The 26366-nt window shown below is 40.7% G+C and overlaps 1 protein-coding gene and 1 long non-coding RNA gene across 2 annotated transcripts in view; both read right to left on the minus strand.

Annotated features, from left to right (window-relative positions):
• The window catches only part of LOC122089369 (5'-nucleotidase domain-containing protein DDB_G0275467), a 64072-nt gene that overhangs the window by 20711 nt on the left and 16995 nt on the right, over positions 1 to 26366 (minus strand). Inside the window, exons 7-11 of the mRNA XM_042659042.1 lie at positions 21160 to 21324; positions 20892 to 21002; positions 1200 to 1297; positions 966 to 1089; positions 719 to 808 (exon numbers count right to left, since the gene is read on the minus strand). Coding sequence (XP_042514976.1) covers positions 719 to 808; positions 966 to 1089; positions 1200 to 1297; positions 20892 to 21002; positions 21160 to 21324 — 588 coding nt within the window. The remainder of the gene's footprint in view (positions 1 to 718; positions 809 to 965; positions 1090 to 1199; positions 1298 to 20891; positions 21003 to 21159; positions 21325 to 26366) is intronic.
• LOC122089370 lies at positions 8595 to 10021 on the minus strand. Its single transcript, XR_006143315.1, has 2 exons — positions 9981 to 10021; positions 8595 to 8688 (listed from the first exon to the last, which is right to left on the minus strand). It is a non-coding gene; the product is annotated as an uncharacterized LOC122089370 (long non-coding RNA).

Here is a 26366-nt window from a genome sequence, read left to right on the forward strand (position 1 = left end):
TCCCCCCCCCCCCGGGGGTTTTGCCACTCTTCTTGTGGCTCCTTTTTTCTTTTTTTGCCCTCGGGCTTGTATATCCCCCCTCTTTTCTTTCCTTTCAGTCATAAATTATTTATCCACAAAAAAAAGGCACACTACCAGTATGTAATGGCATCTACAAATTGAGCCAATGGGAGCATGGGGTTACCACACGGTTCATATACAGTAGCGTCCACATAGTTAGGGAGGAGAGAGAGAGAGAGAGAGAGAGAGAGATTGTGCAGGAGGGCAAACATTGAGTTTACTTTAAATGGCAAATTACCAAGCCAAAAGAACCCCAAAGAATGAAAAGGCAAAAGTGAGGACTGCATTTACGTGCCTTGGATGGTTGTATAGCACATTCTTCCATTGGACTTCTTTCCCATGCTTCTTTCAAGAGTGGTTAATAACTCTTAATCCCTAATATTGCAGTTTTCTTTCAGTATGTGCACATTGTACTCCTAAGTCCTAACAATACCTACAACTCAGCTAATTCTAATCACAGAAATTTTTTAGGCTGAACTATGACTAAGATATGAAGTAACAACTATATCAAACATTGATATCAAAGTACAGCAAGGGTCACACCAAAACCCAGCTTATTGAAAAAATATAAGAGCGGGAAATTTCCAAAATGTACAATTGATTACAAAAACCATACTACAAGCAAACAACCATGAATCATATTAATTCCCATGCATACTTCCAGTTCATGAATGATAGCAGCAGTGCGCCAACCAGCCTTTGAAGGTCCTCGTAGATCACTAAACAGATGATCCCCAAAATATATCACCTAACAAAGCAAACAACATTTGAGATTATAAGTTTTAAGACGTGTTTGTTGTTCACTATTGAAACCAGCATTTGCAAAAATTAAAGTCAAGAGATTGACATGTAATTGGCTTAAGTCTTCTTTATGGAAATAAAATACAGTAAAATAAAGGGTGGACCTCAGGACCATGCCACTTTGTGATTTGGAGGAAGGATTTGAGGCATCCATGGTAGTAGATTTGGTCTGGATGAAAGGCATCAACTTTTGAGAAAGCCAAGGTATCCTTCTTGATGTCATAGCAGCTACAAGAATATAAACAAGTGAAATAATGAAAGAGACCAATAAACAATGAACTGATATCTTTAAAGTTATCTTGCAAAAAAATCACGTCTTGAAGGTTAATGGTCAAAACCGGAATGGGTGTTCAGAAGTGTAGAATTCTGGCTTGTTAGCTTTTGCAATCACAACATCAAAAAGCTCCCTCCAAGAGTCAGAATTACCCGGAGAATCCTATTGAACAATTGAAAGCAACAATGTCAGAAAACAAATAAAGTATAATTGCTCCAATAGGAAACAATAAAGGAAATTTCTAAAAAAAGGGGAATATCCAAACATGTCACATAACAAACTCCACCTTTCATATGATTACATCAAATGTTATTTTATTAAGATGAAAATAAAAGAAAAGAGGATCCCCTTGCCTTCTTCATGTTGGTGATACGATGTCTAAATTCCATTTGGGGCAAAAGTGGGTGGATTCCGGAGGGCTATATGGGTATTTTTGTAAATTTCCTACATAGGGTTTCACTATATATTTGTAGTGAGGTTTTCTTTCTCTATAAACAAGCTGAGGGGTGTGAAGACGAGCGCCGTAACCCAGTATAGCCCTTTTTTCAACTCAATGAAATTGAACTCCATGAATATGCAAACATTTTCTTTCAAGCTTCTCTTAGACATTATATATATATATATATATATTCTTGCACACCAACATTTTCTCCTTAATGTAGGACTGGATTGGACAACCAAACCAGACCCAAGACTGCAGGAACTTTTAAACTAAGAACAACCAAAACCACCCAATAGTAAACAGCAACAACAGTCCAACTTAAACCAGTCAACAGTCCTGATTGTTTTGACAGCAGTAGAACCTTGAAAACAAACTTGAAAGAAATAAGAAAGCTCGAAGAAAACCTCCTGGACTTCACGCCGCAAGGAGTTGCTTGGATCAAACACCAAACCCTTCTTCTTTGATCAAACACAAAGAACCCTCATAGAGGAGAAACGCAGTAGCATCTTTTTTTGTTCATCAAAATTGTCTCTCTATGATGAGAGCTCTCCTTTATTTATAATAATGATGGGATTAAGAAAATATAAACTAACTTTAGTTTCCAAAAACTGAAATAGGAAACAAAAAATTAGAAACTCACCTAGTTACTAAATCTAAAATAGAAAGTCCTTTAGTTACTAAAACTGGAAATAGAAACTAACTTATGATTGAAAATTAGAAACTAACTAGGTACTGAAATTAGAAACTAAATAACCCCATCTAAAAAGGAAACTAAAGAAAAAGGAAACAAATCACTGAATCCCGTATGCAACCTTAGAACCCCTAGTTTAGACCCATAAAAGTAGCCCAATACACCCAAAACACATTGGATCAATGGCCCAACATGTAAGGAACCCAACCCTAGGCTTATTCCTAATAAAACAAGCCTATTTTGGTAATTAATCTGCATCAACTCTCCCCATCTTGAAAAAATTCGTCCTCGAATTTTGCAGTGATAAAGAGGAAACAACATGTGCGTAGCAGCTTTAACCATTCCCAAACAAAATTCTGATTGCTTGTAGACTTTTGGAAGGTAGTCTTCAAGGTGTGGAGCTTTCTCTTCAAAGAATCATGATGGCATAACAACCTTTATATGCTCAACCTCTGAATCAGTACCAACTGTGAATGTCGTGTGCATAGAGTTGTCAATGTTGTTAACCTTCTTATCAAGGGTTGGAACAAACGCTTCATTTTCATCATGAATCTCAAAGACTTGTTGTGGAGTTCTTTCAATCACTACCTCATCTTCCACATCTTTAGTCTTGTCTATTATGCTCTCTTTAATGTAGAATCCTTCACTGGAGTCTTCTTCCATGGTTTTAGTCTTGTCTACTATGCTCTCTTCAATGTAGAACTCTTCATTTGAATCTTCTATCTCTTGACCTTCTATCTTTGAAGCTTCAAGAACCATCTCTTCAATGTGAACCTTGACTTCAAGTTCTTTTGGTTTTAATAGAGGAGTTGTGGCTCTTGGGGGTATTGAAGTGTTAGGTTTAGTGGCTGGAAAATTCTTCTTGACCTCCCTAGCTTGGTAACCAAACCTTCTACTTGGCTGTGCCATAAGTTCCTCTGCTCAAAGAGCCTTGTCAAAGCAATCTCTCACTGTATACACATTAGCAACACCAATTCTTCTATTAATTTCAACTCGTAATCCCAGTCGAAACTGAGAAAGTAATTGCCTCTCATTCTTCCTAATGCCTGTGCAAGAATAAAGTGCATCAAACTTATTCATATACTCCACCACAGTCATATTTCCCTGACGAAGAGAATTCAACTGGTCTTGTATACAAGCTATGAAATTACGTGGCAAGTACTTATTAGATAGTTCTTGCTTCATCTCTTCCCATGTAGTAGGTTCTCTACCAGGTGTAAATCAGTAAAATTCTGTGTCTTGTATTCATGTAGGAAACCCATATAAATACACAAAATTGGACACCCATACAAGGTAAGTCCATAGAAAGAAAGAACTTTACAAGGAAAGAGATTATTACAAAAACCTATACAAGGTTTTATAGGGAAAGGGAATATTACACAAATGTAACAGCTATACAATGAAAGGATTGAAAGAATCCTATAGAATCCTATCCTTTGATATAACAGCTATACAATGAAAGGATCCCATCCTTTCTCTTTACATTCTCCCTCAAACTGATGTTGGGTGGACAGCATAAGTTTGGATGCAAGATACCAATGACGAGCTGAAGACATAGCTTTAGTAAAAATGTCTACAATCTAATGAGCAGAAGCTATGTAGGGAAGAGAAATAAGGTTATTAAGATATTTGTCACGAATGAAATGACAATCAACCTCAATGTGCTTCATGCGCTCATGAAATACTGGATTGAAAGCAATGCGAATGGCAATAGTATTATCAGCATAGAGAGGTGTTGGCTCTGAAAATGAAACAGAGAAATCTTTGAATAACCCATGAAGCCAAACAATCTCACTACAAACTAATGACATGGAACGATATTCAGCCTCTGCAGATGACTTGGAAATTGTATGTTGCTTCTTACATTTCCAAGAAATAAGAGAGTCCCCAAGAAAAACACACCATCCTGAAGTAGAGCGCCGAGAGTCAGGACAACCAGCCCAATCAGCATCAGCATAGGCACGCAATTTAATTGAAGAAGAGGAGGAGAAAAATAGCCCTTGTGTAGTTGTCCCTCACAGATAGCGAATAATGCGGTGAGCAGCGGTGAGGTGCAATTGGCAAGGTGACGAAACGAACTGGCTAACAATATGGACAGCATAAGAAATATCTGGGCGAGTCATAGTAAGATAGATGAGACTTCCCACAAGCTGCCGATATATAGTATGATCAGAAAGAGGTTCTCTAGCATGCTTAGAGTATTTGACATTAACTTCCATAGGAGTATCCACTTTCTTGTCATCAGTTAAGTTGGCTAGTTTAATCAAATCTTGAACATATTTGTGTTGGTTAACAAAGTAACCCCGTTTAGAGTAGTGAACCTCGAGTCCAAGAAAATATGTGACAGGACCCAAATCCTTCATCTTAAAGGAAGAACTTAGGAGCGACTTCAATGTGGTAATAGCGTCAATATCATCTCCAGTATAAGAATGTCATCCACATATAATAGAAGACACGCCATACCTTTAGCAGAAGAATGAAAGAACAATGAGTAATCATGGTAACTTTGAGTAAAACCAGCATGAATAACCACCTCTCGAAAACGTTCAAACCAAGCCCTAGGAGCTTGCTTCAAACCATATAAGGATTTCTTTAGTCTACAAACCATTGATCGATTATATGAAAGACCAGGAGGGGGGTGCATATAAACTGTTTCCTTCAAATGACCATGTAGAAAGGCATTCTTAACGTCCATTTGAAATATAGGCAATTGACGGACAACAGAAAGAGCTAAGACGACACGAACAATGGTCATCTTAGCAACTGGAGCAAAAGTCTCAGAGTAGTCAATACCATATTCCTGTTTATCTCCCTGAGCAACCAAACGAGCTTTATATCTATCAATAGAGCCATCAGACTTGAGCTTCACAGAATATACCCAATGACACCCAATAACTGGAGTATTCAGAGGAATAGGCACTATATCCCAAGTATCATTTTCCACTAAAGCATTAAGTTCTAAGTTCATAGCCTCTTGCCAACAAGGAATACGACATGCCTGCTGGTAAGATTTAGGAAGAGAAATAGGATCTAACGAGACAAAAAGAGAACGGGATCCAATGGAGCAAACAGAGCAAATGAAGTATAAGGATCAAGAGAAGCAAGCAGAGCACTAGAAACATTAGCTGAAAATCCATACCAAAGAGGAGGCTTAGAAACCCTGGTGGAACGACGTAAAACAGGATCAGAAGAAGAAACCATAGGATTAGTAGAGGAAACATTAGTGGAAGAAATATTAGAATCAATACGAGTTACCTCAGGATCAGAAGCATGTGATAATATATGATCAGAACCCGACACTGAAGGCATAGGCAGGGGCATTGTTGTTGGAGTCATCTGTCGTTGTCGGCGTTGATACACTTGAAGAGGAGCAGAAGAGGAGGAAGGGACATCAAAAAGAGGAAGAAAAGAAACAGAGGAAATAGGAGAACGCATAATATGAGTATAATAAAAAATATGTTCCATGAAAACAACATGACGAGAGATGCGCAAACGACGAAGAGATGGATCATAACATACAAAACCCTTATGCACAGAACTATAGCCCACAAAGACACACATTGCAGCCTGAGATGAAAGCTTGGTTCGTTCATGCGGAGGTAAATGAACGAAACACAAACAACCAAAAACCCGAAATAAAGAATAGTCAGGGATAGAACCAAACAAACAATAATATGGAGATTGTTTGTGCAATACAGAAGATGGAATACAATTAATGAGAAATACTGCAGTGGAGACTGCCTCAACCCAAAAAGTCACAGGAACATGAGAGTCTTGAAGTAATGTCCGAACAACTGTAAGAATATGAAGATTTTTGCATTCAGAGACCCCATTTTGCTGAGGAGTTGAAGGACAAGATTTTTGTGGTAAAGTACCTTCTTGGGATAATAATTGAAGAAAAATACCATCAGTGTATTCACCACCAGAATCAGATCGAAACACCTTTATTTTGGAGTTAAACTGTGTGTGAACCATAGAAGAGAAGGTTTTCTAATGTGCAAAAAATTCAGATCGTTTACGCATAAAATAAACCCATGTGTATCGGGTAGCATCATCAATAAATAACAAAAAATAACGATATCCCAGCTGAGACAAAATCGGCACTGGTCCCTAAACATTACTATGAACAATATCAAAGGGAGCAGTGCTAATAGAGGAGTGAGAAGGAAATGGTAAATGCGTACTTTTACATAAAGAACAAGTCACACATGATTTTTCCACAGATTGCAAAGAAGAAATTTTGTTGGGTAAGCTACCATTATGAAACAAATACTCTAGTCTGTCAGAATATAAATGGCCTAAACGGCGATGCCACAGATTCCACAAATTATTAGATGAAGTAAAGTCCAAAGAGGAAGAAACAAGAAAAGAGGAACTAGGTAAATAGGAAGGAGGAGAAGACATGCTCTTCAATGTTTCAAATTCCAACGCAAACAGACGCCCAATTTTACGCCCCTTCGCTATCACCTTCCCAGTGCACGGGTCCTGAATCACACAACCATGAGAAGAAAAGTTAACAATATAACCCTCATCTACCAATTGACCAATGGAAATAAGATTAGTGGTGAGCCTAGGAACAAGAAAAACATTAGTTAACTGTAGGGGGTGAGAACAAGAAGTAGATAGTGACAAGTTATTACTACCAATGATATCTAGCTTATCACCATTGGTAGTAAGAATTTGTCGACCATCATTGCAAGGTTTAGGAATAATAGTGGAAGAAAAAACACCAGTCATATGATTAGAAGCTCCAGAGTCAAGAATCCACAGAGGAGTAGATGGAGAGCAATAAAAAGAAACCTTACCAGACAACCCAATAGCAGAAAATGCCGAAGAAATGGCAGAGGTCACGCTGCTCTGGACTAGCTGCCTAACCTCATCCGACATTCCAACAGTAGCAGGAACATTGTTTTTCTCAGAATCAAGTGAAGAGGGTTCAGAGGATGGTGTTTCGAAAGCCTGATAAGCCCTTGGTTGAACAGTACATGGACTAGAGGTGAAGGTTCTTGGTGGTTTCACTTTGCATTCCGAGATAATGTGACCATCTTTCTTACAATAAACACAGAAATTGCGCTTCTTGCAATGAGAAGCAGTATGACCAGTAGCCTTGCATTCATAACATTGAACATGAGAAAAATCACGAGAGGAAGGTTTCGATTTGGGTTTGTTGGCGAAGAATACCACATCATCCTTCTTCTGGTCAAGGGTAGTTTGAGTAGTGAGTCGAGTCTCTTCCCGAAGCAACTCCCCAAGAACCAAATCCATTTCAGGTAGGGTACCCCTATTGAGGATGTTAGCTCGAACAACCTCATAGTCAGCTCTCAATTTCATGAGAAAATGCATAACTTTTCTTTCAGCATATATTTTCTGTAAGGTGCTAATGCAACAATCAGATAAATCGGAACTTATATGAGCCTGTTCATACTCATTCCATAAAGTGAGGAAACCAGCATAATATTCCTGAATACACTTCTCTCCCTGACCATATGAAATTAAATCATTTTCAATTTGAAATTTTCTGGCTAAATTTGATTGCTGATAAACTCGTTCAAGATATGACCACATCTCATGAGACGTGGAAAAACCACGCATAGGAATACCAATATGCGGATCAATAGTACCAAGAATCCAAGTGATAATCTTAGCATTATCAATCTTCCATTTAGCCAAATCAGATGACTTGGAAGGATCAGTAACAGATGGTTGGGATGTCGAGCCATCGATATAGCCCCACAAACCTTTCCCTTCCACGAAAAACTGAAAAAGAAACCTCCAAATACCATAGTTTGTACCATCGAATTTAACCGACAATATCTCAGATTTTTCCATTTTGGAAGAATAAATAATGGGAAAAAAAAATTAATAGCAGTCAATGAAAAGAGCAAGAGACGTAGGATGTTATTGCAGCAAATGGGTAACGGGTGGCAGAAAATAGGTGGCAGCAAAACAAATTTATATATATATATATATATAAGGATAAGAACTAATAAGTGAGGAAGGAGGGTACCCACAAGGCACAGATTGTAGCAGAACTGAACAACGACTGCAGAACTGAACAAGGACTGTTCACAGATGCACAGATTGCTCACAGGACAGCGGAAGATTGGAATCAGAGGATCAGAATGCTTGGCAGAGGCTGAGATCTGAACCCTTGCTACAGAGATGATCGGAATGCTCCAGAGATTCTAGAGAAGCCTCTGATACCATGTAAATCAGTAAAATTATGTGTCTTGTATTCATGTAGGAAACCCATATAAATACACAAAATTGGACACCCATACAAGGTAAGTCCATAGAAAGAAAGAACTTTGCAAGGAAAAAGAATATTACAAAAACCTATACAAGGTTTTATAGGGAAAGGGAATATTACACAAATATAACAGCTATACAATGAAAGGATTGAAAGAATCCTATAGAATCCTATTAATGGGGGGCCGGTGGGCCCCATGAGAACCAACCCGATTGGATGTGGGCCCACTTAAAGGATTTAAGCAATTTAGGTCCAAGATCAAGTGGCAAAACAGTAAATTTGCTGATGTTTACAATTGAGTGGCAATCCTGTAAATAGATTGAAATTCATAAGGTGGGATGGCACTTTTGTAATTAACCAGAAGTTTCTAATAAGGAGTGGCAGAATTGTAAATCTAAGAAACTTCCAATTAGAAGTAGCAAAGTAGCATAGATGGGTTTAAAGGGCATTCTGGGAAACAAAGTTAAAATAAGGGCACAAGGTATTAAAGACTAAGGGAGGGGGTATTATGGGAAAAACAGAATATAAGGGCTAAAAGTAAACCCACGATTCTTATTTTGGGGTTGTCTTCAACCTCCAGCCAAGAAGATGGAGGCCGAAGACCTGAAGGGGTTTCGGGTGGGAGAACACTCTCAATATGGATCAGATGAGGCTGAAACTTGAGGGAGAGATTCAGCAGTCATAGGGCTCTTGATTGTGAGCAACCATAGGGTCGAACCACTAGTGATTGCAAGATCTGGGACTGCTGAAACAGATCTGGGCGATGGTGTACAAACCAGATTTGTTCATGACCTCAAATCTCACTGTAGGGGCTTCAACAAAAGTCAAACTTCTGGGGTTTCAAGCGCCCAAGGGAGGGGAACCTTCGAACAAATCTTCAGCCTTATCAGGTCTCACACACGGGAGATCAATGAACTTGTGTAACGCTGTAACTGTCGCCAGAAATAGAATAATCCCAGAGAAAGAGAAAATACAGCAGGAAAGTGAAGAAGAAGGAGAAGAATAGGAAGTAGAGAGGGAAAGAAGAAAGACAGCAGAGGAGGGGAGATAGAGGGAGACCGCAGGGAATAGAAGAAGAAGAAGAAGAATAATAAGAAGAAGAGGGGAGAAGACAGCCACGCAAAGGGGGAGGGGTTTCACAAATCAATTCATTTTTTCTTCCATAATCAAATGTCCTTCCCATGAGTTACATGTCCAATATATAATAAAATAAAATTAAAAACCTTCTAATTAAAAATAAAAAACTAAGATAGAAATAAAATCTCCTACACCTAAGCTAACAAAATAAAGAAACAACTAAGGACTCAAATAGGGAACAAATATTCTCAAATAAAAATAAAATCCTAAATATTCTATTAAACTTAGAATCCAAATTAGTAACTTGAAACCCAAATTGGATCTGGGTCTTGATCCGGGTTCTGGAGCATGCTTGGGTCGATCCATCGGTGTGCTGCTGCATCACCTATCCTTTCATATAACAACTATACAATGAAAGGATCCTATCCTTTCTCTTTACACCACAGTCCTCTAGTTCATACTCATAGGTTCTCCACCAATCACGGGCAACCTCAACTAGCTTAGCACAAGCTAGTTCCATCTTTTGTTCCTCAGATAACTCATAATAATCAAAATAATCATCCAGAGCAGCTACCCAATCATAGAACAATTGGGGGTCATGTCTCCCATCAAACTCCTTCAGATCGAGCTTGCCTTTCTGTGAATCTCCAAAGTACCTCTGATATTTGGGGCATTCAATCTCAAAATAACCCCTTACATATTCTTCAAAAGTAGGTTGCACTACAAGAACCCTCTGTGGTGCTCTCAGATTATGGTTTGCTCTCCGGTTAGCCAACTGAGTAGCCACATTCAATAGGACTTCCACTTCAAGTGTTGTATGTGAATCACCGGTAGATTGTTGTGGTTGAGTCTCTACAGCCAACAACCTTGTATTCAGTTCAGTCCGCAAAGCTTGCGGTTCAGCTTTCAATTCAGTTCTCTATTTTTGTAAAAACTCCATAATAAAAGCTAGGGTGGGGGTGTTCTCAGCCATGCTCTGATACCACTAATGTAGGACTGGATTGGACAACCAAACCAGACCCAATACTGCAGGAACTTTTAAACTAAGAACAACCAAAACCACCCAATAGTAAACAGCAACAACAGTCCAACTTAAACCAGTCAACAGTCCTGATTGTTTTGACAACAGTAAAACCTTGAAAACAAACTTGAAAGAAATAAGAAAACTTGAAGAAAACCTCCTGGACTTCACGCCGCAAGGAGTCACTTGGATCAAACACCAAACCCTTCTTCTTTGATCAACACAAAGAACCCTCATAGAGGAGAAACGCAGTAGCATCTTTTTTTGTTCATCAAAATCGTCTCTCTATGATGAGAGCTCTCCTTTATTTATAATAATGATGGGGTTACAAGAAAATAGAAACTAACTTTAGTTTCCAAAAACTGAAATAGGAAACAAAAAATTAGAAACTCACCTAGTTACTAAATCTAAAATTAGAAACTTACAAAATAGAAAGTCCTTTAGTTACTAAAACTGGAAATAGAAACTAACTTATGATTGAAAATTAGAAACTAACTAGGTACTGAAATTAGAAACTAAATAACCCCATCTAAAAAGGAAACTAAAGAAAAAGGAAACAAATCACTGAATCCCGTATGCAACCTTAGAACCCCTAGTTTAGACCCATAAAAGTAGTCCAATATACTCAAAACACATGGGATCAACGGCCCAACATGTATGGAACCCAACCATAGGCTTATTCCTAATAAAACAAGCCTATTTTGGTAATTAATATGCATCACTCCAGCTATCGTGTTACAACATGATACTTCAGGTTCTTAATTTGAGCTACCATGAGGTAAAAAATACCCATATATTGAAAGTGTAACCCATTGCAAAGGTGTGATACCTAGTACTGAATGTGAGATAGTGAGGCCAAACCCATCTAAAAAAATTGACAAGTTTACTAAGTGAGACACCACCCTTTGGTCCATGGCCCCTAAGCAAGGATTAAAGTATTGGTATCGGTCACCGTATCGGTCGGCCAAAATTAAGATACGTATTGGAGGGTATCGTATCGTATCGGAGATACTAGATATGCTAAAGATACACACATAAATGGATAGGAAACATTTTTTTAAACACTTTTGCATAAAGAATTTGTTAAAAAAAGCTATTGATAACATGTATTATGCATAAACACTAAATTGAGGGTATCGCACTAAGAATTCAAAGTTTATAGTTGTCCCATAAATGTAAAATCCTTGTTCCCAACCTTGATTTTCACTTTAGTTAGAGAGAAATATGGCTGGCAGCAGCTTTGGAACAAAAACCCCTCAAAAAATCGTGTTTTCTGAAAAATTACCCAATTTGGCCATTATATGACCGTAACGCACTGTATTGATACGTACCAATACTCACCGATATGTACCAATTGATACATACCAATACTCACCGATACATACTGATAAATACCGAAATGTACATTTCACCTCGATTTTATATTTTCCATAGAATCGTATCGGTGCATATCGCATCGTATCGATGTGCATCGGTGGTGTATTGATGTATATCGGTATGTATCATAGGATATATATCGATACGAAAGGATTTTAAAAATTCCATGTATTGTATCGGTGTGTATCGTATCGGTTGGCTAAATTTAAGATACGTATCGGAAGATATCGTATCGGTATCAGAGATACTTTAAACCATGCTCCTAAAACAGAAATCCCGGTTCCATCCCTGGGGGTGGACCATCTCCAACAAAGTACAGTAATTTCTCAGAAAACATTCAATTCTCTAAGAAATTCAAGATTCAGACAAGTTAATAATTCATTACCAAGAGAAGAAGAATATACAAGGGGAAAAGGGGGGGGGAGGGAGGCTTAAGCCAACAAGGAGAAGCCAACCCAAGGGGAGCAAAATAAAAATTTACACAAAATTATCACAGACTACAAGAGAGCGGCAGGCGGAGGGGTAGGGGTAAGGTAGAAGCAATTAGGGGGGTGGAAGAGGGCAACTTAAAGGTTCCAAGATGAAATGATATAGGAGTTTCTAGGGGAGATTGGAACGGGACGGTTATACCGAGGAAGGAGGGCCTAGGCTTTAGAAGCAACATCAAAGGAGATAGATTTCCAAATCTTACCCAGGGATCTAGATTTGGCTGTCCATCTCCAAATGTTACGCTCCATCCAGAGATGGTTTGTAGTAACGCAAAAGGCCAATTTACCGATAGTGTCACAAACGGTCGAACCAGAGAAGGAGACATGTCTACCCAAATACATTCTCTGTCAAAAGGGAGGGTTGATCTTCTAGAAGGCCAGCATTTGGAAAGGACAGATTTCCAGACATGGCAGAAAAAGGGGCAAGAGAAAAAGAGATGGTGGATATCCTTAGTGCCCAAGGGGCATAAGCAGCAAGAAGGATTGGCAGGGATATGGTGGTGAATGAGGAAAGGTTGGGTGGGAATACAGCTGGACAGACAACGCCAGAGAGTGAAGCTCTGGCAAGGAATATAACTTTTAAACCAGACCAGTTTATGCTAGGAAACTGTTGAGGAAGGGAAACGGACAAAGGACTAAGCGGAGGCAGAGGAGAATATCCCATTGGAAGAGGGGAGCCAAATACAATGGTTATCTCTACCTCTATAACCAGGGGGAAGAAAGGGAAGGGAGGACCAGAGGTCAAGCAAAGGAGGGGGAGAAGAGGGAGGCGACCAACCATTGGGAGAAAGGATAGAGGAGATCCAAGCATTGGCATGAAGACCGGAGGAGTATATGACTCTGGGGGAGACAAGGTTGGACAGAATGCGCGAAGGATGCCAAGGGTCCTTCCAAAGAGAGGTAAACTGACCATTTCCTATTCCATAGGAAATGGCAATGAGAGCCAGGGGCCTGTGCTCAAGGATTTTCCTCCAAATCCAAGAAGCATCTAAAATGAGAGGGGCCATTCAAAGAGAGTTGTGCTTGAGTAAACCAGAGAGGATCCGGTCAACCCAAATGTTTTTCTGCTTGGAGACAATCTTCCAGATAAGCTTAAGGACTCCCACTGAATTGGCATCTTTGATTATTTTGATTCCTAGACCTCCTTCACATTTAGGGAGGCAAACCTTCTTCCGGCCGAGAGGTCTGAGGAATTTAGAGGAGTCAGAGCCTTTCCAAAGGAAGGAGCAAAGAAGACCCTCGAAAGACTTAATGACAGAGGCAGGGAGGACGAAGGTGCCAGTAAGGATAAAAGTATCGGTATCGGTCGCCGTATCGGTCGACCAAGATTAAGATACGTATCGAAGGGTATCGTATCGTATTGGAGATGCGCTAAGATACGTTATAGATACACGCATAAATGGTTATGAAACACCTTTTTAAACACGTTTGCATAAAAAATTTGTTAAAAAAAGCTATTGATAACATGTATTATACATAAACACTAAACTGAGGGCATTACACTAAGAATTCAAGGTTTGTAGTTGTCCCATAAATGTAAAATCCTTGTTCCCAACCTTGATTTCCACTTTAGTTAGAGAGAAATATGACTGGCAGCAACTTTGAAACAAAAACCCCTCAAAAAATCGTGTCTTTTGAAAAAATACCCATCTTGGCCATTATATGACCGTAGCGCACTATATCGGTACTTACCAATACTCACCGATACGTACCGAAACGTACTGATCAATACATACTGATATGTATTGATACTCACCGATACGTACCGATCGATAAATACAATACTCACCGATACTTACCAATACATACCGAAACGTATATTTCACCTCGATTTTATATTTTCCATAAAGTATCAGTATGTATCGATAGTGTATTGGTGCATATCGGTATATAACGTATGATATATATCGATACGAAAGGATTTTAAAAATTTCAAGTATCGTGTCGGTGTGTATCATATCGGTCGGCTAAATTTAAGATACGTATCCAAGGGTATCGTATTGGTATCGGAGATACTTTAAAACATGGGTGCCAGACTAGTAAAGATATATGGACTGGAGGACCAATCTAATCAAGGTTAAGCGGCCAACGAAAGATAGAAGTTTCCCTTAATAAAGCATAAGTTTTTTCCTAAAATGGTTAAAGAGAGGGGTGCAATGATGGGAGGAGAGCCTAGTGGTAATGAGAGGGAGCCCCAAATATCTAACAGTCAAGGGACCCAACGGGATACCAGAGATACCAGAAAGATTGGCTCGGGCCTTAGGGAGATACTAGAAAGAAAGATATTGGACTTGAGGAGATTAATTTTGAGGCCAGAAAGGGATTCAAAGGAATAAAAGGTGCACATGATATTGGAGATGGATAGGGGATCAGCTTTAGAGAAGATCATGATATCATCAGCGAAAGCCAGATGGGAGAGGAGGGATTTGCATTTTGGGATGGGAGAGATGATGTGGAGGTCAGTGGCTGATTAGATAGAGCGGGAGAGGAATTCTAAGGAGATGGAGAAGAGAAGAGGAGAGAGAGGGCATACTTGACGGATTCCACGCGTCGAGGGGAAGTAGCCGGTCGGGCTTCCATTCACTAGGACAGAGAAACGAGGAGAGGAGATGCAAGAACGAATCCAATGTACGAAAGAGGCCAGGAAGGACATTTGAAGCAGGACATTGGTAATGAAGTCCCAACTAATCATGTCAAACGCTTTGTGAATGTCAATCTTAAGAAGGGCAGCCGAAAAGTAAGACTTGCAGTCAAAACCACAGACAATCTCATGGAAAAGGATGATGTTATCCGAGATGCTTTTGCCAGCAATGAAAGCGGATTGATTTGGACTGACAAGAGATTCGATGACTTTCTGAATCCTATTGGCTAGGATTTTAGCAATGAACTTGTAGGAGGTTACAAAGAGAAATGGGTCTAAAATCATTCATAGAAACTGCACCTTTTTTGGGGATTAGGAAAAAGAAGGTGTGATTGATCCCACCACTTTGGTTGGGATTGTAGAAAAAACTACGCACCGCCAGGATAAGGTCACTGCGGATGATATTCCAGCAGGCCGAGAAGAAACCCATACTAAAGCCATCGGGGCCAGGGGCCTAGTTTGCCTTATAGGAAAGAATGGCTGAGGAAGGGGAGAAAATCATCTGGGACAAACTTGTTGAGGAGATTGGGAGGGAGGGGGGAGGGGGAGAGGTTGAAGAGCCTTTGGAAGTGAGAGACATCCTCAAACTTGATGAGATCAAGGGAGAAGAGCTCAGTCCCAGAGGAGGAGATGAGCTCAGGAATGGTGTTGGCATTATTCCTAGCTTTGAGAGAGCGGTGGAAGTAGGCCCAGTTAGAGTCCCCCAATTCAAGCCATTCGATGCAGGATTTCTGACAAAGGAAGCTTTCATCCTAATCCAGGAGCAAGGAGAGATCAGTTGCAGCAACTCTTTCTTCCTCAGCTAGGATAGGGTTGTGGAGATCAAGTTGAAGCCTGGATTAAATGGAGAGGAGTTTATCCCGACCCACAGAAACCTGGGTAGAGATATTCCCAAATGAGGTGGAGTTCTACAACTTTAAGGTGGATTTGACATTCTTAAGCTTTTTGGCACAAGCAAGGAGGGGGGACAAGAAGCGGCGGGTGGGAATGTTCCAAGCACACTGGACAAGAGGCTGGAAATCAGGGTGGGAGATCCACATATCAAAGAATTTGAATGGTTTAGGTCCGAAGGAGCGAAAGGGAAGGACATGGAGAGATGGGGCTATGGTCCGAGATCCCAGGAAGACCAAAGCAAGCATGAGAGGAAGGAAAAGCATCTAACCATGCTTCATGAACAAGGGCCTTGTCAAGCTTACAAGCCACTCTATGAGTGCCAACTCTTCTGTTGAGCCAAGTAAGCTTGACACCCCAACCAGAGGTCGGTGAGATTGAGATCGCCAATACAATCGTTGAATGAGTCAACAGCCTGAGAATCAATGGGGTTTCCCCCATGTTTTTCATGGCTATACCAGATAACATTGAAGTCTCCAGCAATTCCCTAAGGCCTAGGACCCACAGAGGGAGCTAAGGAAATCAGGTCAGACCAGAGGGGATTCCTAAGGTAAGCCCTATTGTGAGCATAGACAATGGAGAGGAAGCAAATGAAGGGCCCAGAGTTGTGAGAGATGGAGATATGGGTGAATTGGGCAGAGGAGAAAAGGCAAGAGATGGATAGGTAGGAGGGGTCCCATAAGATCTAGATCCTTCTATTAGGACTGTGAAGGTAGTTGGAATGGAAGGACTAGGAGGGGGTAGTCAAAGAGGCAATCCAGGAGGCATTGACCTCCAGGACACGGGTTTCCAGAAGACAGCAGAGATTGGACTTCGAGGAGCGAATGAGGGATTTGATTTCAGCATGCTTAGCCAAGGAGTTGAGTCCTCGAACATCCCAAATAGTCCAAGGAATCATTTGGAGGCCGGAGAGGAGGGCAACAAATGCTTGGACAAGCTAGGGGGGTATTTGGGATTGAGGGGATGGCCGTGTGAGGCTGCCGACGGCTATAACCAATGACGGGGGGAGCAATGGTGTCAGAATTGCATCTGGTAATAATGGAAGAGGCTTTTTTGGTTTTCTTATTTTGGTTGATGGTAGAGGTAGAGGTAGAGGTGGAGGTGGAAGACACAGTGGGGGTTTTAAGAATGGAGTTAGGCTGGTGGATGCTGCAAGGGATGGGGGTGTTATGGTTGGCCAAAGGTTCCATAACCAGTGAGCTAGTCAAGGTGACAGGTGCGGAACCATTCAAGACAGTAGTATCCAAATCATTAGGGATTTCTTTTGAAGACACAATCCTAATGCAGTTGTGAACGGTACTGGGTTGCTGATGAAGATTTGTTGTGAGGCACTGCTGATGACGATGACTTGGGCAATCATATGGGGACCCTGGGGAGCAGGGGATGGGCGCATGGGCCTTCCTAGGAGAGGAGGCCGTATGCAGCAATCTAGGATTGGAGGTTGCAAGGCCTTCGAAGGCCAGAAGACGAGAGCTTTCCAATGAAATATCCTGGGTTGAGGTGCCTTCTAAGGCCAAAGGGGGAGAATTAAAAGCTTGAAGGTTGATGCAGAGGTTGAAAAGGCCTGTCGAGGAGATATGTCGACCTACGAGCTGAAGGAGAGGATCGAGGGGCCTTCTGAGGCCAGAGGTGGGTCTCTGAGGCAGTTGCCATTCAAGGAATCAGTACCAGGGACCTTAACGGCACTACCAAAGACAGGGGCAGAAGCTTGAGGATCGTCAGAGTGAGAGCCAGACACCATTAATTGTTTGAGAAGAACCAAGCAAGGGTTGGAGCCTGTCGCGGCGATAATTGCAGTGGTAGCGATGGGAGACGAAGCATAATTTAGAACAGAGCAGGAGCCGTGACTAACAAAGGAACTATGAATTGTAGCGATGGCCAAAGAAGAGCCGTGACCAACAAGGGTAGGTGGGTTAGGAAGAGAGGGGTTGGATGGGTCGTGTTGGCATATGGGTAGGATTGGATTATTAAAAGGATGGGTCGGGTTGTACAGATTACCTGGATATAAGGGGTGGTCCACCGGGTATTTTGAGAACTTGTTTAGTAAGTGAACCGGTAAAAATTGGTTTAATGGGACAAAAGGTGATTCGTAACTGGTTTGGGTTAAATGGTTAGGATAAGATTGTGAAGGGGTCGAGGAAAGAGGCATTTGGTTCGAGGGCAAGTTCATCACAGAGAGATTAGTGACCGAAGGAAGGGGCAACCGAAGGAAGGGGCAACAAATGGGGGATAGGTGTTCCAGGGTCAAAGCACGCTCGTCTTGACAGACATGATGAGAAGATTCTGAGAATGGAAGAACCAAGGTAATATCAGAGGTGAGCAGGGCCGATGGATTGAGAATGGGTTGTGACCAGTGGGTAAAGAGGTCGACGAAGGACCAGAGGTTGTACCAATGTCTTCATTTGCCGAAAGCGTCATCGGATCTGGAACTGACTGCCGGGATTGCCAATTTCTTTTTTTCCTATTTTGTTTTTGTGATGTGTTGCATGAAACTGGCATCCTGGGAGGGAAGGTTGATATGACGTATGCTGGTTCCACCGTATATGACATCGCCAGAAAAATTGCTTTTTCGTGCGACCATCAACCACCTTTGGATGGAGTAGAATCTTCGTAGATGGACCTCCAATTCTCGCACCTATGACAAAATTTGGAATGCCATCTATTTTGACGTCAGCTCCAAACTTGCTTGTCTCAAACATCGTTCTATTAGGGACTCCCCAAGGGACAGGCTCATTGTTGTTGCCTGGGGACTTCCCCATTCAATCTTGACTCCCAACCCCCCCAGCCCACAAATGATGGTTTGTTCCCTCTTTGGCTAGCAGTGTTTAGTTCCCCCCGCCCCCCTTTTTTTTCCTTGGGTTTATCCCTCTTTTGGGTTGCTGCTGCTCCCTACTCCTCTTCCCCCCCCCCCACCTATATTCTTCTCTTTTGCCTTAATGCATTTATTTATTTCATCCAAAAAAAAAAAAAAGCTGCAGAGGGCCTAAAAGCAAGCCAAAATATAAGAAGGGAATTAATTCCTATTATACCCTTCTATTGCTAAAATAAATCCTAATTCCTCTCAATATAAAAAATATTAGCAGATCTAAATTCAGAAGTTGAAGAACCCTACTAGATCATCTGGTAACCACCAATGAACCGGAGCAGCATGGTTATCGAAGAGCTACCATTGCATCATGGCTTTCCAGAAACAGCAGATAACTGCCCCGTGGAATTAAATTCCATGACCTCTCAACAATTTCCAATACAAACCAACAATCTCCTGCCAAACCTGATCAGAGAAAGGCAGCTATAGAAGATAGTGAATGGTTTCAGCATCCCATAGGCAACACAAACACATCCAGAAGCACATGATCCCAATAGTAAGGATGAATCATGGTGAACTCGCTGTCATTGCAGGTGATCCAAAGAAGGAATTGTATCTTCACAGTAACCCTCGCCCCATGTCAGACCACAGAAAATCTCCTTGGCCGCAGGGTAAGTCCCACCACTATCTCAAATCTAGATTCTCATCTTCCTCCTCTACATTACACCTGCAACTGTCAAGAAACTCCCAGAGGCCGCATACTTCAAGGCTTCAAGCTCATTCTTACCAATTCTATGGGATCCCACGCCCCGACAATGATCTTTTTCTTCCTCAGAGTGTCATTTAGGAATAAAACTCATGTGTTTAATCATTCCACAGCAAGAAATCACCAAACATACGTGCTTCCTCTTAAAAAAATTCAATCAATTAGTCATGTTATAGTGACTTGCTCCTTCACCTTTTGAGATGTAGAATCATTTTCCAAGGTGCTATAAAGACAGCCTTGTGATACTTACCAATGCTTAGGCTGCAGTTGCCTTTGAGACTGCGTGAGATTCACTGCAAATTTACCTCAACTGTATGACTTGGAAGGAAAGAAATAACAGAATTTCTGAAGCCAACTATAGTTCAGGCAGCAGAGAAATTGATAGCATCTTTGGCTTCTGTAATTTTAGCCATCATTATGAATGAGTTCAGATGAAAACAATCATAGATATCTTTTGGGATTGATTGGACTGATTTATTATCTCGACATAATTTTCTTCCTCAGGCCACATCACCAGTCTTCCAGTTTCAGTTGATCCTGATATACTTCTGAAAGCTGTAGGGGTCTTCCTCTTACTCAAATGGTTTTTTTCTTAACCGAAACAAATTATGTCAATACTTTCCATTTCCTAATAAGAGTAAGACAACAACAACAACATAGCCTTATTCTAATAAGAGTTACGACCTAAGTAATTTATCCAACCATCCATATGAATCCCAGCATTTTTCTTCTCAAGACCCAAATTTTGCTATTCTGACAATGATGGACAACATAACTACGTAAGTTCATTTCATCTCCTTCTACACATATATCTTTCAGTAGGAAAGATAATTATATTGCAAATTTTTTCATTGATTTCTTCCATGTGAATGGATGTGAATGGAGATATAATTTTATTTCCATTTTTTTATTAATAAATCAACGAAGATACTCTCCTGTGTTTGGAGGCTTTTGATTCAGTGATTCACATGTCAATGTAAGTCGTAAGAAATGGTTACTTTTGAATACACCAAAAGTTACTGGCAATGAACAAGTGAAATGTAAATTACTGTAGAACTTAATTCATTGCCAGAAACAAAATCTTTTATGCAGTCTGCCCCAGCCACTAAAACCCAAGTTCTAGCAGGTCTTACATTGTAACAATAAAAAAATTAAACCAAATTATAACTTAGTGAACGACTATAAGTCCAAAAGCAATGGTTAAGAGTTGAGACAGAAATTATTATCCAGTCAACCAAGATCACCATACAGTTACAAACATAGAAAAAAAAACAACTGTGGATACTCGTTAAGATATGACTATCACCTCCAGCATGAAACGCATACCCCCATCCACAAAATAGTAAGGAGAATTTGTTAGCAGGAAAAGTTTCTTCCCATTCTCCCTGAGTGTCTTAAGGAAGCGCAGCAACAGGCCCTGGAGTATTAGTGCAAGCAATGTTCAGTCTAGAGTACAAAAGAAAAGGTTTTCACATGAAGAAAGCATCGTCAGAACATATATCAAAACGAAGCCAAGTGATAAGGCCACTATTAAATTCTATCAGAAAGAACAGATAAGATCCTGTATCACTCACATTTTTAACGAGGTATCGTTGAGGATCAGAAAGAATTCCTCTATGAGCCACGCCACTTCGGTGAACATGCTGAATTGCACGATTTACATCTTGGTAGACATAGGAAGGATCAAACTCCAACTTAGCATCTACAAAGTGTTGTACAATATCCGCAATAAGGCAAGCCTACAAAAGGAATAAAAAAAGCAAGTAAATTGAGTGAGAGAAAATGAACCGCATGCCCTCCAGAAAGCTTACTGAGGTCCATTACCACATTAAAGGAGCAGATCAGATGTGAGATCCACTTAGGCCATACCCAGGGTCTGATTACTAGAAACAGATTCATTTAAAGTTTTGGAGCAGAATCATGTTGAGCTGATTAAAATCCAATCCATATTTAGGTTATTTCTATTGGAGGTTGAATAAGCATCTAAGTACATGTTTCTAAGTTGAATGTTCCATAATGAATTGGATCTTAGATGTAATACACACTAATGCCTCAAGGTTCAAGAATTTCCTATAAAAGACCTAATCCTATAGTTGTTCCATGCACAAAACAGTGAAAGCACATCCCTCAGCACGCCAATCTTAGTAATAGTGAGCTGAAAAGAAATCAGCAATTAAAGAACTAAATAAGGCTGGACTTCTTTGTTTCACTCACGAAGAATGGCATTTATCTGCAAAATGTCCTAGAGAAAGAAGGCTTTACTTATCTCTCAACGAGACAAAGGAAATATTGGCTATGGATATACATAAAAATGAGAACAACGATGGAAGGGACTTGCCTTTCCAGTTGAAGATAGATGTTTCCAGTTGAAGATAGATGAAGTAGACTTTCCTGTCAATGCCATTATTCATAATACCAATAACTGGCCTGTTGAGATGACCATAGTTAGTTTTGTTTTTACCTTGGTTAAGTCTTATTTACCGTAATAAGTCTTGTAGATAGGGGCGCTTTTCCTTATTCGGTTTATTGTAATCTCCTTATAAATAAGAAAGACCTCTGTCATTGCTGACAAGTCGAATCATTCTCTAATCTCTGATTCTCAACTTGGGCCTTGTAAAGAAATCCGGGGTAAATTTTCCAACTTTCAAGTGTTTTGATATGAAGGAATAAGGGGAAGCCACTGCCCAGTGCCCATGTTTTGTCGATGTTGATGCCTTGGTGAATCTCATCTCTAAGACAATGTCTAAACAATCTTTAAAACTTTTGGCATACCAAAGTATGATCCCTCCAACAAGTCCGTCATTCTTAATTGGTTCAAGCATGGCTACATAGAACAAATTTGCAATTCGTCTATGTTACTCCTTTCCCATAACATCACTTATTATCATGCAACTGACTTGGCCACTATACACACCTCATTTTGTTGCCCTAGAATCATGCATACCAATGATGAACGGATGCCTTAGGATATGGTATGAGACCCTTTTTTCTGGTTTCAAAGGTCTTTTGTAACCCCCAAACAAATGTTTATCAAAATGCCCCTATGAAGGTTGGCTGGTCAAATAACCTTGAAACTCGACCAAACTTCAGGATTAGGTGTGTTTTACCATAAAAACACAATAATTTCAGAATGGTTAGAAAACAAACTGATTTGGTCATTATTTTGTGCAAGACATTTTTTTTACCCGATGGACCAACTTTTAAAAGGTTTACGACTCATCTTTATCCTAAATAGATTAGAAGTTTTACACCATTGAAAAGTACTCAGAAAGACCTTACCAACGCATAAAAAAAAATGAAATTTGGACTTCAGGATCAAAAGATATGAATATTTCAAAATTTCAAGAAAATAAAAAATGAAATCAAGTCCAGGACTGACCCACACATGTGGGCAGCCAAAGGCATAACTACACACACCCAGGCTGGCTACACCCTAACACACTGGCCCGCATGCCGCTACACATCTGAGTTCGTGCGATGGTGCACGCGCACACAACATGCTACATGTGCCGCATGCAATGTTACGGCCTCCCTGTGCCGACCATTGTGGTATTTCTTCCATCTAGGACTGTTTTAGCCTACCTTTTTTAGCTAGATTTGAACCAAACTCTAGGATTTGGCCCCAAACATGTCTAGATGCTTCTTTTTTTTTCCATTCATGGACTCTTTAGACTTACCAAAACATAAGAAAATGGGATCAAACTCTCATCTGATTGACAAGCCACAAACCCACATAAGCCCCTCTTTTGACAATGTCAGATTATCTTTGACCATATTTCACTCAATGTCCAACGGATTTGAGTGACTCAAGTTGCAAAATGTAGCAAGGGGTGATCGTCTTGCGGACTCCTCTGTTGATGCATTCAATGAGTGCCTAAAAGACGTTGATATGAATGATCTGAGATGGTCGGGTCACTTGGCATAACAGAAGAAATGGTACCTCCGAGATCTCTTGTAAGCTTGATCGAATATCGGTTAATAAGGCTTGGGCCACTTGGCTAACCTCCTTCCCATCTTGCCATGAATCTTTTGACCCTCCTGACATCTCTGACCACAACCCATCACTATCCTTATTCAGTCCTACATTTCCTTTGGCCCTAAACCCTTCAAATACTTTGGCATGTGGTCCTCCCACCCCAACTTCCTCTGCATTATCTCCTAAGCTTGGGCCAAGCTTGCCTACTCCCATTCTACCCCCTCATCTCCTTCATCCATAGGCTCCGGAAAGTTAAAAGTGTCCTTAAAGTGGGGAATGCCTCCTCTTTTGGTAACATATCCTCTTTGGTTGCAGATAGCAGGGCTAAGCTCACAGACATATAGATCTGGCTCCAATCAGATGTTCATAATGCCATCCTTGACCATGAAGAGAAAGTTACCTCCTTGAACCAATATCAACTCCATTGCCACGTTGTTGTCAAGGGATGGTAACATTCTCTCCAAGGTTGATGATATCAAGTCTGAAGTTGTGGTGTTCTTCATGCAGCTTATTAGAATGCTCCCTGCCCCCCCCCCCAATCATACAAAAGGAAATCTGAAGTACGTCACAGATGATCCTCCCTCTATAATTCCTAAGGATCCTACTACCATTACTGCTCATGATGATTGCATGCGTGAGAACTCCACTATTAAATTTTTTTTGGTTATGGAACAGTGTAGAACCCTCCATTGCTGCCATATGTAATGTCCCACAACTTTTGCAAAGGTGTTTGGGAAGATTACGAAAGAGTTTCTCACAGAAGAAACACATTTCCCAAACTTATGATTTATACAAGAAAATGTTCAACTTCAAACAGGAAGACAAATCACTTAATGAGTACTTCAATGTGTATAAAGGTATTTTTAAAGAGCTCTGATGCAGGTAAGAACGAAATTTGAACCAGCCCCTTGGGTTCCATTCAGGTCCGGTTTTCTTTGGCCTATACTATCCATCCTCTCAAAAATCTGCCGGATAGCTTGCATCACATCCTCCATAGAGACTTGATTGGAGCTGCGCCCACCATAGCTCTGACCCCACATTGATGCGAGATTATTCACCTAAGAAAATAACCTCAATAATTGTTCAAGCTCCATCCCAAACTCATGTTACGGTTTCAGATCTGATCATCTGAACTCCAAGGAAAACTACTCAGATTTAAAAAATAGGCTGAAATAAATAAAAATTTTGAACTCACAAACCATACCTCAGATGAGCCTGAAATTTGGTATGGATGTGGCCTATATTAGTTGAATTCCTTTGAGTAGTTAGGAAACCATTCGCTTTCCAGTCTTCCAGAGAAGAACACAGACTAGGGTTTTCTAGAATTGGGAGAAAACTTGATGTAATGCAGGCCTCCAAAGCATGGTTCAAAATCTCGGCAAGATCTAGCTATTAACTCCTTTTTTTTTACTTGGCGAGATGAGAGCACAGGTGATATATAAAATGTACAATATCTCGGTTGAGATTTCGATGAATATCTCGGTCTTGACTGAACTCAAGACCAAGCCACAAGGGTTATATGTAGAGTTTATGTATTAGGGGTCTTTGGGAACTAGTTTATTACTTGTTGGCTTATATTGTACTTTTTAGGATTGGACAGGATGGCTCCTATCTCCTCCGTCCTCCTCAATGATGGATGGGCCCCCTCTCCCCTTCCTACTTCTCTGAACAACATCTAGAACTCTCTTCCCGCTCTGGCCCCCGGGCATAGAGAGAGGGAGGACTCCATTCTTTGGAATCCTTCTCCTACCAAGACGTTCAACTCTTCCTCTATCTCGAACTTTGTTAGGACTAAAGCCCAGTCTGCCCTTTGGTGCAAAGTCCTATGGTTCAAAGGCCACATCCATCATCACAGCTTCACAGTATGGCGGGCTCTCACCAACTGCCTCCCTACATAGTCTTTCCCCATCCACTACCACATTCCAATCCCCCCCCCTCTTGTTGCCTTTGCTGGAGAGGAACTGAGGATGTTGATCATCTGTTTTTCTCCTACACTTTCTCCTCTTCAATCTGGACGAAAGTTCTTTCTTGTTGTTGGCCCTCTAGTAGAAGAGTTCTCCCTCTTAGTAGGGAATGGCTTTGGATCGATATGACCTTTCATGGCCCCACAATTTGTGACACTATTGGAAAGAGCTCGCCTTTTGTGCCACCACCAACCATATTTGGATGGAGAGGAACCTTCGTAGATGGACGTCCAACTCCCACTCATTTGAAAGGATTTGGAATGCTATCTCATTTGAGGTCTCCACCAATATTGCTACCCGCCCGCCCCGCCCCTGATTCCCCTAAGAACAGGCTTATTATTGACTCCTGGAATCTTCCATCTTCTATTCTCCGCCCCCCTTCCCCTTGAGGGCTTGTGTCCACTAGAGGTTTTCTCCTTTTTTTTTTTTTTTTTTTTTGGGGGGGGGGGGGGGCTTGTTCCCTAGCTAGTCATGTGCCTTCTTCCCCCCCCCCTTTTTCCCTTGTATATTTTTTCTTCTTGGGTTAATATATATTTTATTCATCCAAAAAAAAAAGTTAGTTAATGAATATAGGTTGGAAGAGCTCTCTCTCTCTCTCTCTTACCCATACGATTGCATACATTTCTCTCTTCTCCTCTCTTCCTCCTGCTTCTCTCCTCCTCTCTCTCTCTTACCTTGGTCTTTTCTTATTTCCAACTTGATATCAGAGCCATGAAGGTTCACTGTTCTCCCTCATTTTTTCTATTTTAGAACCCTAGAAAAGTAAGGGGGTCCAATAGAGACTATACCATGTAAAAAGATTCATCCGGGAGCCTTAATGGAGTTCCATCAGCAACTTGAA

The sequence above is a fragment of the Macadamia integrifolia genome, chromosome 9, assembly GCF_013358625.1.
Source record: "Macadamia integrifolia cultivar HAES 741 chromosome 9, SCU_Mint_v3, whole genome shotgun sequence".
NCBI lineage: Eukaryota > Viridiplantae > Streptophyta > Magnoliopsida > Proteales > Proteaceae > Macadamia > Macadamia integrifolia.